The sequence below is a fragment of the Coregonus lavaretus genome, assembly GCF_964263955.1.
Source record: "Coregonus lavaretus genome assembly, chromosome: 36".
Lineage (NCBI taxonomy): Eukaryota > Metazoa > Chordata > Actinopteri > Salmoniformes > Salmonidae > Coregonus > Coregonus lavaretus.
In genome coordinates, this window is record NC_140023.1 from 7,304,386 (window position 1) to 7,320,703 (window position 16,318).

At 42.6% G+C, this 16,318-nt stretch overlaps 1 protein-coding gene across 1 annotated transcript in view; it reads right to left on the minus strand.

Annotated features, from left to right (window-relative positions):
• The window catches only part of LOC311110846 (AT-rich interactive domain-containing protein 5B-like), a 68,789-nt gene that overhangs the window by 13,385 nt on the left and 39,086 nt on the right, over positions 1 to 16,318 (minus strand). Inside the window, exons 5-8 of the mRNA XM_084153438.1 lie at positions 11,586 to 11,716; positions 9,118 to 9,481; positions 5,291 to 5,343; positions 4,366 to 4,463 (exon numbers count right to left, since the gene is read on the minus strand). Of these exons, the coding sequence (XP_084009564.1) occupies positions 4,366 to 4,463; positions 5,291 to 5,343; positions 9,118 to 9,481; positions 11,586 to 11,716 (646 nt within the window). The remainder of the gene's footprint in view (positions 1 to 4,365; positions 4,464 to 5,290; positions 5,344 to 9,117; positions 9,482 to 11,585; positions 11,717 to 16,318) is intronic.

The following is a 16,318-nucleotide window of genomic DNA, read 5'->3' on the forward strand; positions in this document are numbered from 1 at the left end:
TGGTGAAAAGTCTGTTCATCATTAAGCCCTATATCAAGAAATATATAATTAACTGTTCCTAAGCCAAAGGCAAGAATGCAACAACAACAAAAAATCCTCTGACTTGTTATCAGTATTTCTGAATGTCTAACTGTGCGAGTATGGCACCATTTGCAAGCACCTAATTGCAAAAAGCACGAGGTTTAAAAGCCTAGTATATTTCATGTGGGTAAGTTATTTCTTTGTTATGGTAGGTGGATGAGGGAGAGCAATCAAACGTCATTCATCTGAGTGCTATCACAGCTGTAATCTGTCCAGTAGGTTTTTCCTATAGCCAGTCATTTAATCAGGCTGTTATGTTGTTAGATTCATAACTAAATAATATGAACACCATGGCACAGCCAAAGAGACCAGTGTGTTGCATAGAGGAACAAGATGCAACGCTGAGTAAGGGCTGTGTTTAGGATTGAGTCTACTCTAACATGATCCATGGGGTGGCGACTGGCCAAGTTTTTCCAATTTGTCATGAGCTTATACACTAAGGGATATATTTTCAATCTGAGGTGCAGCTTGAGTGAGTGCAGAGGCACACCAATACCACGAGGAATACATACAAGAATCAATAATATCATCTGCAATGTATCCAAAAGAAACCAACCCTGCATCCAAACCAAATAAATATTTACAATCTAGTGTGTACATCTGGTATTCATCAGTTAATAACTGACATTAGCTGGTATATTAAAAACAAATGAGTGGAATTCCTTGTTCTTTGTTATACTCTGTACAACCTCTGAGAAAATTATTCTCATTTGCCTCCACTGTTGCCATGGATATTTCCCCCCTGCAATTACATAAAAATGCCTATGCACGGCAGGCATTAAATCTGCATTAACACAGGAGCTATTAGAGTAACAACATGTACGGTATAAATGTACTGTTTCTGTAGCAGCAGCAGCAGCTCACATAGAAAGTGAGAGCTTAAATAACTAACGGCAGCTAAAAGGCATTGACCTGTATAATCAAAGAATTAGCATGAAGCGACATGCAGGGAGAGAATGCAGCAGTCTATTTCAAGGTTATTGATGCCATCTTTTCATGACCTCATTTTTAATTCAGGGAGCTAAGCTCTGACAGCTAATCTTGGGAAACGGTTTAAATAAATATCATTAAAGCTTTCCCAGCTGGAGCTTTAGACCTTGGGTTGGATGTTAAATATTGATTTTTCCCTTTAAGCTAATGAACAGTAGAATGGCTGCAAGAGCAACTTTCCAAATGACAAGTACCTCAGGTTATCTTGTGTTCTGTTCATTTTATGTTCTCTACTGCCCGCTGCTCAACACCATAAATACAGTCATTATTTCCATCTTTATCATTCAAAATAATGTCTCCAAGGCAACCGTTTCAGATGACTTCCATTGAAGAGGAAAATGGATAATGTGGATCATTTCAAATTAGAGTCAGCGCTTGGGGACATTCAAAGTCCCAAACAAAAGACCAAGATGAGCACGTTCAGTTAATCTAGTGCAATTACAACCAAAATGTTCCAATACTTGTGACTTTGTAATGGCCAAATCAAAAGACATTGGGAGAAATGCTACACGCTCTAGTTTAAATTCCTCATTGTGTTTTCAACGCTGAGTAATCATTAAGAGAAAACAAAGACGCCACCAGGGACCAAACATATACTTCACCAAACCCACAAACAGGGTCATTTATCATACACTTCCAAGGGAGAGAGAATAGCTTTGTTTGCTGAGCTAATACAATGAAGCTAATTGCCCTCCTAGCTACTGGAATAGTGAGCCTCAGCTAAAATTCTCATCCCATGGTCTGTCTGGGTTCAGCTGAGATTTCCCGCTCTCTTTCTGACAGGGTGATATTCACTGCAGTGGAGATATTATTGGTTTGTATTGATTCAGCACAATTTCCCAGCTTTCTGTTGCTGTATTGAGAAAGGCCAGCAGTCACACCTCACTGGTCCCCCCCAGCCCCCTGTACTGTGTGCTGTGCTGACACTGTCTATACCAGTCCTCCTAACCATGCAGGGCTGTGAAAGGGCTTTTAATGGCAGAGCAAAAACAGTCCCTTCTGGCTGCGCAGGAGGTTTAAAGCTGTAGTGCTATTTGGTATAATTCAAATACTTGTATCCCATTTCTTATGCACTCGTACATAGAGCATAGATAAACCTACACATATTGACTGAGCAATTCAGCCTGACTGTGTTTGTCATTTGCCTAGATCTATACACATACGCACCCATATACAGTGAGGGAAAAAAGTATTTGATCCCCTGCTGATTTTGTACGTTTGCCCACTGACAAAGAAATGATCAGTCTATAATTTTAATGGTAGGTTTATTTGAACAGTGTGAGACAGAATAACAACAAAGAAATCCAGAAAAATGCATGTCAAAAATGTTATAAATTGATTTGCATTTTATTGAGGGAAATAAGTATTTGACCCCCTCTCAATCAGAAAGATTTCTGGCTCCCAGGTGTCTTTTATACAGGTAACGAGCTGAGATTAGGAGCACACTCTTAAAGGGAGTGCTCCTAATCTCAGTTTGTTACCTGTATAAAAGACACCTGTCCACAGAAGCAATCAATCAATCAGATTCCAAACTCTCCACCATGGCCAAGACCAAAGAGCTCTCCAAGGATGTCAGGGACAAGATTGTAGACCTACACAAGGCTGGAATGGGCTACAAGACCATCGCCAATCAGCTTGGTGAGAAGGTGACAACAGTTGGTGCGATTATTCGCAAATGGAAGAAACACAAAAGAACTGTCAATCTCCCTCGGCCTGGGGCTCCATGCAAGATCTCACCTCGTGGAGTTGCAATGATCATGAGAACGGTGAGGAATCAGCCCAGAACTACACGGGAGGATCTTGTCAATGATCTCAAGGCAGCTCATAGTCACCAAGAAAACAATTGATAACACACTACGCCGTGAAGGACTGAAATCTTGCAGCGCTCGCAAGGTCCCCCTGCTCAAGAAAGCACATATACATGCCCGTCTGAAGTTTGCCAATGAACATCTGAATGATTCAGAGGAGAACTGGGTGAAAGTGTTGTGGTCAGATGAGACCAAAATGGAGCTCTTTGGCATCAACTCAACTCGCCGTGTTTGGAGGAGGAGGAATAATGCCTATGACCCCAAGAACACCATCCCCACCGTCAAACATAGAGGTGGAAACATTATGCTTTGGGGGTGTTTTTCTGCTAAGGGGACAGGACAACTTCACCGCATCAAAGGGACGATGGACGGGACCATGTACCGTCAAATCTTGGGTGAGAACCTCCTTCCCTCAGCCAGGGCATTGAAAATGGGTCGTGGATGGGTATTCCAGCATGACAATGACCCAAAACACACGGCCAAGGCAACAAAGGAGTGGCTCAAGAAGAAGCACATTAAGGTCCTGGAGTGGCCTAGCCAGTCTCCAGACCTTAATCCCATAGAAAATCTGTGGAGGGAGCTGAAGGTTCGAGTTGCCAAACGTCAGCCTCGAAACCTTAATGACTTGGAGAAGATCTGCAAAGAGGAGTGGGACAAAATCCCTCCTGAGATGTGTGCAAACCTGGTGGCCAACTACAAGAAACGTCTGACCTCTGTGATTGCCAACAAGGGTTTTGCCACCAAGTACTAAGTCATGTTTTGCAGAGGGGTCAAATACTTATTTCCCTCATTAAAATGCAAATCAATTTATAACATTTTTGACATGCGTTTTTCTGGATTTTTTTGTTGTTATTCTGTCTCTCACTGTTCAAATAAACCTACCATTCAAATTATAGACTGATCATTTCTTTGTCAGTGGGCAAACATACAAAATCAGCAGGGGATCAAATACTTTTTTCCTTCACTGTACATGCGTGATATTGCTCTGCATGCCCCTCTTTTGACAGGTAAATCTGTTCCATAGCATTGCGGAGGCATGAAAATATCAGCCTGGGGGGGGTTCAGAGACGACTAGACGTAAGAGGAAAGCTTTATGAAAGAGAGGTTATATTGTATTAAGCACACATCATTTGTTTAACCTTGAGAATGTGTATGTGCATGCATAATATCCTCAAGTCTCCCCCAGGATCATATCTGTTTGCTGTTTGCTGTTTGCTTTGGTTCAGGGACCCTCTCAATAATAAGGGCTGGTTAGAGAGAGAAGTGTGACTGGTTTGGTGAATATAGCTGTGCTTTCTGTTAGTATGCATGGAGCAGCAGGGTTTGCGAGAGTCTGTGGACACGGCTTAGGCCATCATGTCGAGATAGGAAGGAAGCCTTACTTCCCTAAGCAAAGTTGACATGCACCTGATACTGAGGCTGAGCGTAGCATTCCTCTTCCTCCACTGCATTAGGAAAATGGGACAGGGCTTTGTTAATAACTCACCTCTCGTAGTGCCTTCGTGTGCATGTGGCGGCACTTGTGCTTCCTGGGTTACCACCCAACTCATCATATACATTTTTCCACTGTCTGCGAACTGTAATCTGAGAGAGACAAACAGATTTTTATAACACTGTAGCATATAACATAACAAAATGCTGTTACAACATCGTTATATTCCCCGACGTGAGTGGATAACACTAACAAAGTTATTCAGTTTGCTACAGAGACTATAACACTAATGCAAAGCCATCTCCTTAACATGCTACCAGCTGTAGCTGGCAACCATCGTCTCTACCACAGCAAGGGCAAGAGGGAAAAGTACAGTACAGTGGTATATATGCATTAAGATGCCAGAGTGACGAGTTACACCATTAAATATATACTGTAACTGTACTCAAACCAACCACACAACTTCCTGCTCACAAAGACAGCAGCAGGCATGAAAGACTGATAATCATCCGCAGATAAAAAGCCTTTAAAAGGAAAAACATCCAGATTACATGACTAGTTTCCTGTTTATAGTTTGCGGCTCGTCTCTCTGTATGACTATATGTGGCAAATGAACTAACCGGCATTCGCAATGCGTTTACTCTTCACATCAAAAGACGTAAAAATGTTGGAAACACTTCCCACATTAGTACTGAACAAATGTGGGGTAGGCTGCCAAGTGAAATGTCCCTGCTCTGCAGTCTCACTGTGTATAATAGTGCACTTTATTTTAGAGTCTGAACATGGGAAAAAATGACAGACTTCACCAATTTCCTTGACATGGGAGAGTAACATGTGTTTTCCACTTAGAGGGGGTTTAAAACAACGGCATCATTTTGCGAAATGTGGGCCTGACCAAGATTTCCTGGGAAAAACACGACTGAGGCAGCCTAAAGAAAATAAAAGTTAAGTATGGAACAGGACATATGTAAACACTTACCAACTCATATCCTCCGAGTTTCTGAGCAGCTTGAAACATAGTCCAAAGGTTTACTGTTAGAGGGACAACAAACGGGGAGATCAATGGTATTCAGCCAGATCATCACATACAAAGATACTGTCACATAGCTACATAAACTACAGGTAGATACAGCCTGACACCTAGCTAGCTCTTGTAACACTTCAGCTGAAGGGGATTTGAATAAAGACCACTATGAGCATCGAGTAATACTTAACATGTTAGCACTCATTAACAATGTTGGCACAAATACAAATGCAATTTTGCATAGAATTTTACATGCAAAGATCCAATGACAGACGATATCACATGGATTATAGGTATTGTGCAACATAGTGATTATAATCAAAATACAACAAAGACTCCTTCAGATGAAGCCGTACAAAATCTTTGACAGTATATTTCCCCGCAAACAATTAACCCAGGTTATTGTAAGATTTTCCAAACAATGACATTGGTATCTTCTTTCTGTAACATCATTGTTTAACATTTTCTATTTGAAGACCTATAAATAAGGAAGGCTCGCCTGGGGAGAAATCCATCAGAATTCAATCTCTGCGTACACAAAGGCTTGCATTTGTCAAAATGGCATTTTCCTATCTCCGCATTTGACAGCATTGATTTTTCCTCCCTGCTCTTCCGTGTCTGTTGTCAATGCACAGGGAGAATAACAAAGGAAGCTGGTGGGTTCTATTTGAACTGCAGAGAGTGGCATTGTGTTTTGCAACTGGATAGCAGCTATGGCTTATTAATGGGGTTGTTATGCTTCGACTGTAATTACCACAACAGCGAGCAGAATTAGGAAGGACAGAAAAGAGAAAGAAAATGAGAGAATAGTTCTTTCTTAGATGACTTGCTGCCTGTTTTTTCTCTAATTCACTCTATTCAACGGGGCATTATCACAGAGATAAGGATGACAAAACAGACTAAACACAATGTAGACTAAAACAGACGTTCAAACAGGCAAATTAGAAACAAGGCATTAAGAACCTCTCTAAAGGCAGCCTGAAATAATGCGCATCACCTCCCCCGCCGCCCCACCCAACAACACGCACACCAATTCCCTAACTCCCCACTCTCCAATTTGCGACCAAGGCCATTCAAAATGTGCAATGTGATGTCAAACTGTACCAACCTTGACACACACTCCCAGCCCCCTCCCTGTCCCATTTTTTCCTCACACTCACTTTCATCGCACATTCTGAATGTGGTACCAACGCTGGGAATAGCTGTTTACCCAACTGAATGGAAGATAATGAAACCTCTTTTTGTCATGTGACCTTTTCTTCCTCTGAAGTCCATTTATCTTACGTCCTGTGCAGCAACCAGGCAAACTGCTAAAGCTAAATAAAAGAAAAGAAGCTTCCTTTCTGGTGGAACAGATAAGAAACTTTGAGCCAGAGCTATAGCCTTGCACTGTGTAGAATATGCCATTCAAATAAAAGGGGATAGATTGAACGATTCATTTACAGTATTTTGCCTCTATCTGCGCTGCGCTGTCTGCCCTACATTGTGCTTTAGAGGAAGTGGAATTGGTAGCTCTGTGTGCATTTCAGAGCCAATGGCTTAGAGAGGAAGATGTAATTGAATGGCTTCTGTTAACAATCACACAAAGCGTGTAGGAGGCACATCAAAAGAGGACAGAAATACATGTGTATACCGTTCAACAATCCAGTGCTTTTAAACAGTCGTTATCTTAATTATAAACCACTCATGAAAGAAAATACCAGAAACACAATTTCCATAATAGGCAAGTTTTGCTTCGATAAATGAGGCTATTGCAGTGGTTGAAAGGAATAATGAAAGCTGATTGCGTCTGAGCATATTTTGAACTAGTTATGTTTTTCTTAAACTGTCATGTTGCCAAGGACGAGTTTAAACTGCATTATTGGGGGCTTTAATGAGAAATGCATTATGATGTTGCTTGGTTTGTAATTCAGAACATGTACTGTATGTAAAACAGTTGGCGTTACGCCTCGATACAAATTATGCAATGCTGCAGACTCAGTAACTACCGTATGCATGCATACTGAGCCACTCTCATATCATCTCAACCACAATGACCTACTTAAGAACTGCACCTTTGGTGTGAAGACGACATCTATTTCTAAATATATACATGGTTTTTTTTTGTGAACCACAGCTTACATTTATGTAAAACTTGTATAGAGAGAATGACGTACAAAACAAATCGCGTCTTTTCGTATAGAGTGAATGCACCACAATGACGCATGGCTGTGCCAAGAAAATAATATTGAATGACCGTTCTTTTATGGTTCTCTATATAAGATATCTTCTTCCCTAGCATGTGAAGCCTCATTGTTGTGAAGTGAAACATCTGAACGAGATGTGTTTCCCATGCATGCAACGCTCTGACAGTGTGAGAAGAACACTTATGGACCCACATATTATGGTTTTGACAGGTGTGTGAAGATCATATACAGTTGAAGACGGAAGTTTACATACACTTAGGTCGGAGTCATTAAAACTCGTTTTTCAACCACTCCACACATTTCTTGTTAACAAACTATAGTTTTGGCAAGTCGGTTAGGACATCAAATTAGTGCATGACACAAGTACTTTTTCCAACAATTGTTTACAGACAGATTATTTCACTTATAATTCACTGTATCCAGTGGGTCAGAAGTTTACATACACTAAGTTGACTGTGCATTTAAACAGCTTGGGAAATTCCAGAAAATGATGTAATGGCTTTAGAAGCTTCTGATAGGCTAATTTACATAATTTTAGTCAATTGGAGGTGTACCTATGGATGTATTTCAAGGCCTACCTTCAAACTCAGTGCCTCTTTGCTTGACATCATGGGAAAATCAAAAGAAATCAGCCAAGACCTCAGAAAAACAATTGTAGACCTCCACAAGTCTGGTTCATCCTTGGGAGCAATTTCCAAACGCCTGAAGGTACCACGTTCATCTGTACAAACCATAGTACGCAAGTATAAACACCCTGGGACCACGCAGCCGTCATACCGCTCAGGAAGGAGACGCGTTCTATCTCCTAGAGATGAATGTACTTTGGTGCGAAAAGTGCAAATCAATCCCAGAACAACGGCAAAGGACCTTGTGAAGATGCTGGAGGAAACAGGTACAAAAGTATCTATATCCACAGTAAAACGAGTCCTATATCGACATAACCTGAAAGGCCACTCAGCAAGGAAGAAGCCACTGCTCCAAAACTGCCATAAAAAAGCCAGACTACGGTTTGCAACTGCACATGGGGACAAAGATCGTACTTTTTGGAGAAATGTCCTCTGGTCTGATGAAACAAAAATAGAACTGTTTGGCCATAATGACCATCGTTATGTTTGGAGGAAAAAGGTTGTTTCTTGTGGGCAGAACTGAAAAAGCGTGTGCGAGCAAGGAGGCCTACAAACCTGACTCAGTTACACCAGCTCTGTCAGGAGGAATGGGCCAAAATTCACCCAACTTATTGTGGGAAGCTTGTGGAAGGCTACCCGAAACGTTTGACCCAAGTTAAACAATTTAAAGGCAATGCTACCAAATACTAATTGAGTGTATGTAAACTTCTGACCCACTGGGAATGTGATGAAATAAATAAAAGCTGAAATAAATCATTCTCTCTACTATTATTCTGACATTTTATATTCTTAAAATAAAGTGGTGATACTAACTGACCTAAGACAGGGAATTTGTACTAGGATTAAATGTCAGGAATTGTGAAAAAAATGAGTTTAATTGTATTTGGCTAAGGTGTATGTAAACTTCCGACTTCAACTGTATCCTATATTCAAAGCTTAAATGAACATAAAATAAATGTATTTCACTCACTCTGCTTAAACCCCAGGAAGGGGATCCTCTCGATAGGTGTGTCCCTCTCTTTCATGTACTTGTATAGGGCTACTAGGAAGGCCTGCTCGTCTGCACCACTCTCTTCTGATTGGTTCTCTTCTGGTTCTTCTTTCTCCTCCTCCCTCTTCACCTTCTCCTCCCTCTCTACCTTCTCCTCCCTCTCCACCTTCTCATGCTTCTCTTTCCTCTCCAACTTCTCCCTCTCCACCTTCTCCTGCTTCTCCTTCCTCTCCACCTTCTCCTCCCTCTCTACCTTCTCCTCCACAGATGCCTTTTTACAGATCCTGGGTTTGGCGGTTGTGCCCTTGCTGGTAGGAGCCGTTACCTTGCAGTTAGGTTGTACCTGTAGGAAATAAAAGAGTGGAAGTTGAAGGGCTTACACTCAACGTGAAGTGGGTGGCTATTGAATGATTCTGTCAAAATAATTATCATATCACCACAGAAAAAAAGATTGTCATCCATATAAATCACAACCTTTAAAATTTGAATTCAACCAAACTGAAGTAAAGTGAAGTGAATGGCGAAGGTGCATAAAGGAGGAGGAATTCAGATATGACGTCTTTGTTTTAGCACTACCCACAGAGTTTTTAAACTACGGTGCGCGACATGTTCCAATGCACCAATAAATCAGCACAACCTACTTTTTCATTTACAGTGGGGAAAAAAAGTATTTAGTCAGCCACCAATTGTGCAAGTTCTCCCACTTAAAAAGATGAGAGAGGCCTGTCATTTTCATCATAGGTACACGTCAACTATGACAGACAAATTGAGAAAGAAAAATCCAGAAAATCACATTGTAGGTTTTTTAATGAATTTATTTGCAAATTATGGTGGAAAATAAGTATTTGGTCACCTACAAACAAGCAGGATTTCTGGCTCTCACAGACCTGTAACTTCTTCTTTAAGAGGCTCCTCTGTCCTCCACTCGTTACCTGTATTAATGGCACCTGTTTGAACTTGTTATCAGTATAAAAGACACCTGTCCACAACCTCAAACAGTCACACTCCAAACTCCACTATGGCCAAGACCAAAGAGCTGTCAAAGGACACCAGAAACAAAATTGTAGACCTGCACCAGGCTGGGAAGACTGAATCTGCAATAGGTAAGCAGCTTGGTTTGAAGAAATCAACTGTGGGAGCAATTATTAGGAAATGGAAGACATACAAGACCACTGATAATCTCCCTCGATCTGGGGCTCCACGCAAGATCTCACCCCGTGGGGTCAAAATGATCATAAGAACGGTGAGCAAAAATCCCAGAACCACACGGGGGGACCTAGTGAAAGACCTGTAGAGAACTGGGACCAAAGTAACAAAGCCTACCATCAGTAACACACTACGCCGCCAGGGACTCAAATCCTGCAGTGCCAGACGTGTCCCCCTGCTTAAGCCAGTACATGTCCAGGCCCGTCTGAAGTTTGCTAGAGTGCATTTGGATGATCCAGAAGAGGATTGGGAGAATGTCATACGGTCAGATGAAACCAAAATAGAACTTTTTGGTAAAAACTCAACTCGTCGTGTTTGGAGGACAAAGAATGCTGAGTTGCATCCAAAGAACACCATACCTACTGTGAAGCATGGGGATGGAAACATCATGCTTTGGGGCTGTTTTTCTGCAAATGGACCAGGACGACTGATCCGTGAAAAGGAAAGAATGAATGGGGCCATGTATCGTGAGATTTTGAGTGAAAACCTCCTTCCATCAGCAAGGGCATTAAAGATGAAACGTGGCTGGGTCTTTCAGCATGACAATGATCCCAAACACACCGCCCGGGCAACGAAGGAGTGGCTTCGTAAGAAGCATTTCAAGGTCCTGGAGTGGCCTAGCCAGTCTCCAAATCTCAACCCCATAGAAAATCTTTGGAGGGAGTTGAAAGTCCATGTTGCACAGCGACAGCCCCAAAACATCACTGCTCTAGAGGAGATCTGCATGGAGGAATGGGCCAAAATACCAGCAACAGTGTGTGAAAACCTTGTGAAGACTTACAGAAAACGTTTGACCTGTGTCATTGCCAACAAAGGGTATATAACAAAGTATTGAGAAACTTTTGTTATTGACCAAATACTTATTTTCCACCATAATTTGCAAATAAATTCATTAAAAATCCTACAATGTGATTTTCTTGAATGTCTTTTCTCATTTTGTCTGTCCTAGTTGACGTGTACCTATGATGAAAATTACAGGCCTCTCTCATCTTTTTAAGTGGGAGAACTTGCACAATTGGTGGCTGACTAAATACTTTTTTCCCCCACTGTATTTATTTATTTATTGCAGCTGACTTGGCGCTAGAATTGTTTACTGTGCTAATGCAGATACAAAAATAGTGTAATGGAGAGCACTGTATAATACGACGAACTTAGCAAATGAAGCATTTGTGGAACGTACATGGTGGCCGCCATCTTTATTCATGTCCGCTATTGAATCAAATGTTAGGTGAGTGGTATACCTTGGTGGGAGACTTGTTCTCTGGGGTGCTGGGTTCTTGGGGTCCCTGAGGCCCCTGACTGTGGCCCTGGGAGTCCCTTCGCTGGGACACTGACATCTTCTTCTTCCGTGGCCGACCCTTCAGGTTAGGGGCTGAGAAGATTGGGACAAAACACACGCTGGTTAGCAGATGTCACAAAGTGCTATACAGAAACCCAGCCTAAAACCCCAAACAGCAAGCAATGCAGATGTAGAAGTACAGTGGCTAGGAAAAACTCCCTAGAAAGGCAGGAACCTAGGAAGAAACCTAGAGGGCCTAGGGGAGGAAGACAAGCAAGCTGATTCTTCTGGATCGTTTGTGTAATAAGCACTTAACAAATAAACATTTCCTTTCTATGTCGCAGGAGTGTAGCATTAAAACTAGGTAAACAGAATAACAACTCCAATCCTCAAAAGTTAAATCCATGAGAACATTAGGTCATGTTGTTGCACAACACATGCACTGATCTAATCATTATTTCCATTCTTAGTTTCCTTGTAACTTGCTGATTTGAGACCTTCAACATTGCTAACAACCCATAAACATGTTTGATTGGACTTCTTTGTTAGAGAGGTAGGCAGATAATTCCACAATACACATTACATACACCATAAAGTATTTAAAACCTCCAAAGAATTTGTACGCCCACATTTTACATTGACCAACAAATGTATTGTAACATCTTGGCAGACTGCCTTCCCCATTAACAAAAACAATGATAAGCTCGAAGGAGAGAGGAAGCACTCGATTCAAGCCAGGTTCAGTCAAGTAGTTCAAAGAGGCATTTCGTGTGCAATTACAATTAAATCATGTCCAAGGTTAGAGGCAGCCGAGGGGAATATTTTTTTTGCCAGATCAAATTCTCATCAAGGTTTGAAGGAAAAAAAACTTAAGCAAAACAAAGCCCAATGAAATCGAGGAGGAAGTAATTACAGGAGGTGAACGCTATTGTGACTCAATGACCTTTTACTTCACATTCTCTCCAAAACAGCCAGGTAAAAAGGCAAGAAAAATTACACCAAGATCTGTAATCAGCTTGGTAACTGCTAGTTTTCAGGATACTTGGCTTTGCTGTAATACAGCACAGTGCACTGTATTTCTTTCTCTCTCTCTCTCTCTATGCAGGTAGAGTTAAAGTGACTATGCATAAATAATAGACAGAGTAGCAGCAGCGTAAAAGAGGGGTGGGGGGCAGTGCAAAGAGTCCGGATAGCAATGATTAGCTGTTCAGGAGAAGCTGTTGAGAAGGCTTTTGGACCTAGACTTGGTGCTCCGGTACCGCTTGCCGTGCGGTAGCAGAGAGAACAGTTTATGACTAGGGTGGCTGGAGTCTTTGACAATTTTGAGGGCCTTCCTCTGACACCGCCTGGTATAGAGGTCCAGGATGGCAGGAAGCTTGGCCCCAGTGATGTACTGGGCCGTACGCACTACCCTCTGTAGTGCCTTGCGGTCGTAGGCCGAGCAGTTGCCATACCAGGCGGTGATGCAACCAGTCAGGATGCTCTCGATGGTGCAGCTGTATAACTTTTTTGAGGATTTAAGGACCCATGCCAAATCTTTTCAGTCTCCTGAGGGGGAATAGGCTTTGTCATGCCCTCTTCACGACTGTCTTGGTGTGTTTGGACCATGATAGTCCTTTGGTGATGTGGACACCAAGGAACTTGAAGCTCTCAACCTGCTCCACTACAGCCCCGTCGATGAGAATGGGGGCGTGCTCAGTCCTCTTTTTTTTCCTGTAGTCCAAAATCATCTCTTTTGTCTTGATCATGTTGAGGGAGAGGTTGTTATCCTGGCACCACACAGCCAGGTCTCGGACCTCCTCCCTATAGGCTGTCTCATCGTTGTCGGTGATCAGGCCTACCACTGTTGTGTCGTCAGCAAACTTAATGATGGTGTTGGAGTCGTGCCTGGCCATGCAGTCATGGGTGAACAGGGTGTACAGGAGGGGACTGAGCACGCACCCCTGAGGGGCCCCCGTGTTGAGGATCAGCGTGGCCGATATGTTGTTACCTACCCTTACCACCTGGGGGCGGCCCGTCAGGAAGTCCAGGATCCAGTTGCAGAGGGAGGTGTTTAGTCCCAGGATCCTTAGCTTAGTGATGAGCTTTGAGGGCACTATGGTGTTGAACGCTGAGCTGTAGTCAATTAACAGCATTCTCACGTAGGTGTTCCTCTTGTCCAGGTGGGAAAGGACAGTGTGGAGTGCAATAGAGATTGCATCATCTGTGGATCTGTTGGGGAGGTATGCAAATTGGAGTTGGTCTAGGGTTTCTGGGATAATGGTGTTGATGTGAGCCATGACCAGCCTTTCAAAGCACTTCATGGCTACAGACGTGAGTGCTACGGGTCGGTAGTAATTTAGGCAGGTTATCTTAGTGTCCTTGGGCACAGGGACTATGGTGGTCTGCTTGAAACATGTTGGTATTACAGACTCAGTCAGGGACATGTTGAAAATGTCAGTGAAGTCACTTGCCAGTTGGTCAGCACATGCTCGGAGTACACGTCCTGGTAATCCGTCTGGCCCTGCGGTCTTGTGAATGTTGACCTGCTTAAAAGTCTTACTCACATCGGTTACGGAGAGCGTGATCACATAGTCATCCGGAACAGCTGGTGCTCTCATGCATGCTTCAGTGTTGCTTGCCTCAAAGCGAGCATAGAAGTAATTTAGCTTGTCTGGTAGGCTTGTGTCACTGGGCAGCTCGCGGCTGTGCTTCCTTTTGTAGTCTGTAATAGTTCTCAAGCCCTGCCACATCCGACGAGTGTCAGAGCCGGTGTAGTACGATTCAATCTTAGTCCGGTATTGACTCTTTGCCTGTTTGATGGTTCGTCGGAGGGCATAGCGGGATTTCTTATAAGCGTCCGGGTTAGAGTCCCGCTCCTTGAAAGCGGCAGCTCTACCCTTTAGCTCAGTGCGGATGTTGCCTGTAATCCATGGCTTCTGGTTGGGGCATGTATGTACAGTCACTGTGGGGATGACGTCATCGATGCACTTATTGATGAAGCCAGTGACTGATGTGGTGTACTCCTCAATGCTATCTGAAGAATCCCGGAACATATTCCAGTCTGTGCTAGCAAAACAGTCCTGTAGTTTAGCATCTGCATCATCTGACCACTTTTTTATTAACCGAGTCACTGGTGCTTCCTGCTTTAGTTTTTGCTTATAAGCAGGAATCAGGAGGATTGAGTTATGGTCAGATTTGCCAAATTGAGGGCGAGGGAGAGCTTTGTATGCGTCTCTGTGTGTGGAGTAAAGGTGGTCTAGAGTTTTTTTTTCCTCTGGTTGCACATTTAACATAGAAATTAGGTAGAACGGATTTAAGTTTCCCTGCATTAAAGTCCCCGGCCACTAGGAGCGCTGCCTCTGGATGAGCGTTTTCCTGTTTGCTTATGACCTTATACAGCCCATTGAGTGCAATCTTAATGCCAGCATCGGTTTGTGGTGGTAGATAGACAGCTATGAAAAATATAGATGAAAAGTCTCTTGGTAAATAGTGTGGTCTACAGCTTATCATGAGATACTCTACCTCAGGCGAGCAAAACCTCGAGACTTCCTTAGTATTAGATTTTGTGCACCAGCTGTTGTTTACAAATATACACAGACCGCCACCCCTTGTCTTACCGGAGTCAGCCGTTCTATCCTGCCGATGTAGCGTATATCCCGTCAGCTGTATGTTGTCCATGTCGTCGTTCAGCCACGACTCGGTGAAACATAACATATTACAGTTTTTAATATCCAGTTGGTAGGATAATCGTAATCTTAGGTCGTCCGATTTGTTCTCAAATGATTGAACATTGGCTAATGGAAGAGGCAGTTTACTCGCTCGCCGTCGGATCCTTACAAGGCACCCCGACCTACGTCCACAATATCTCTTTCTCATGCGAATGACGGGGATTTGGGCCTTGTCGGGTGTCTGTAGGATATCCTTCGCGTCCAGCTCGTTGAAAAAAAAATCTTCGTCCAATACGAGGTGAGTAATCGCTGTCCTGATATCCAGAAGCTCTTTTTGGTCATAAGAGATGGTGGCAGAAACATTACGTACAGAATAAATTACAAATAATGCGAAAAAACACACATAATAGTACAATTGGTTAGAGGGCTGTAAAACGGCAGCCATCTTCTCTGGCGCCACTTCAATCTCTCTGACCTGAGCTCTACCTAATTGAGATTAGTTTTTAACCATGTAACATCAATTTAAACAAGAGATTTCATATCTACAACAGGCCTATGTACGTATAACCCACTGGGCACAGATGTCGGTTCAACCTCTATAGTTTTCATTTACATTTGGTTGAGTTAACTATTGTGAATTCAACGTGAAATCAACAAAAAATATCACCATGTAATTGGATTTAGGTTCAAAGTTAGGTGACATTTTCTTGAAATGCCTTTAGGTTCATTACTTTTTGCACGTTGATTCAACGTCATCACATTTTTTTTTTAAATTGAAATTACATGGAAACAATGTTGAATCAACCAGTTTTTGCCCAGTGGGACGTCACTAAATAATACTCTCGATGTGGGCCTTTTTTTAAAAACCCAATCCGTAAACTCATGACATTGAGCATGTAACGCAGAGCGTATTGCGTAAAAACACTTTATGTGCGGTGCACATTTCACAGGTCAAATGCTGCAGATGTGAAGACTGGGAGACAAACGTTACATGCCCTTTACGATGACTATGGGTGAGATTCACAGATTTCCAGATAGTGCTTTT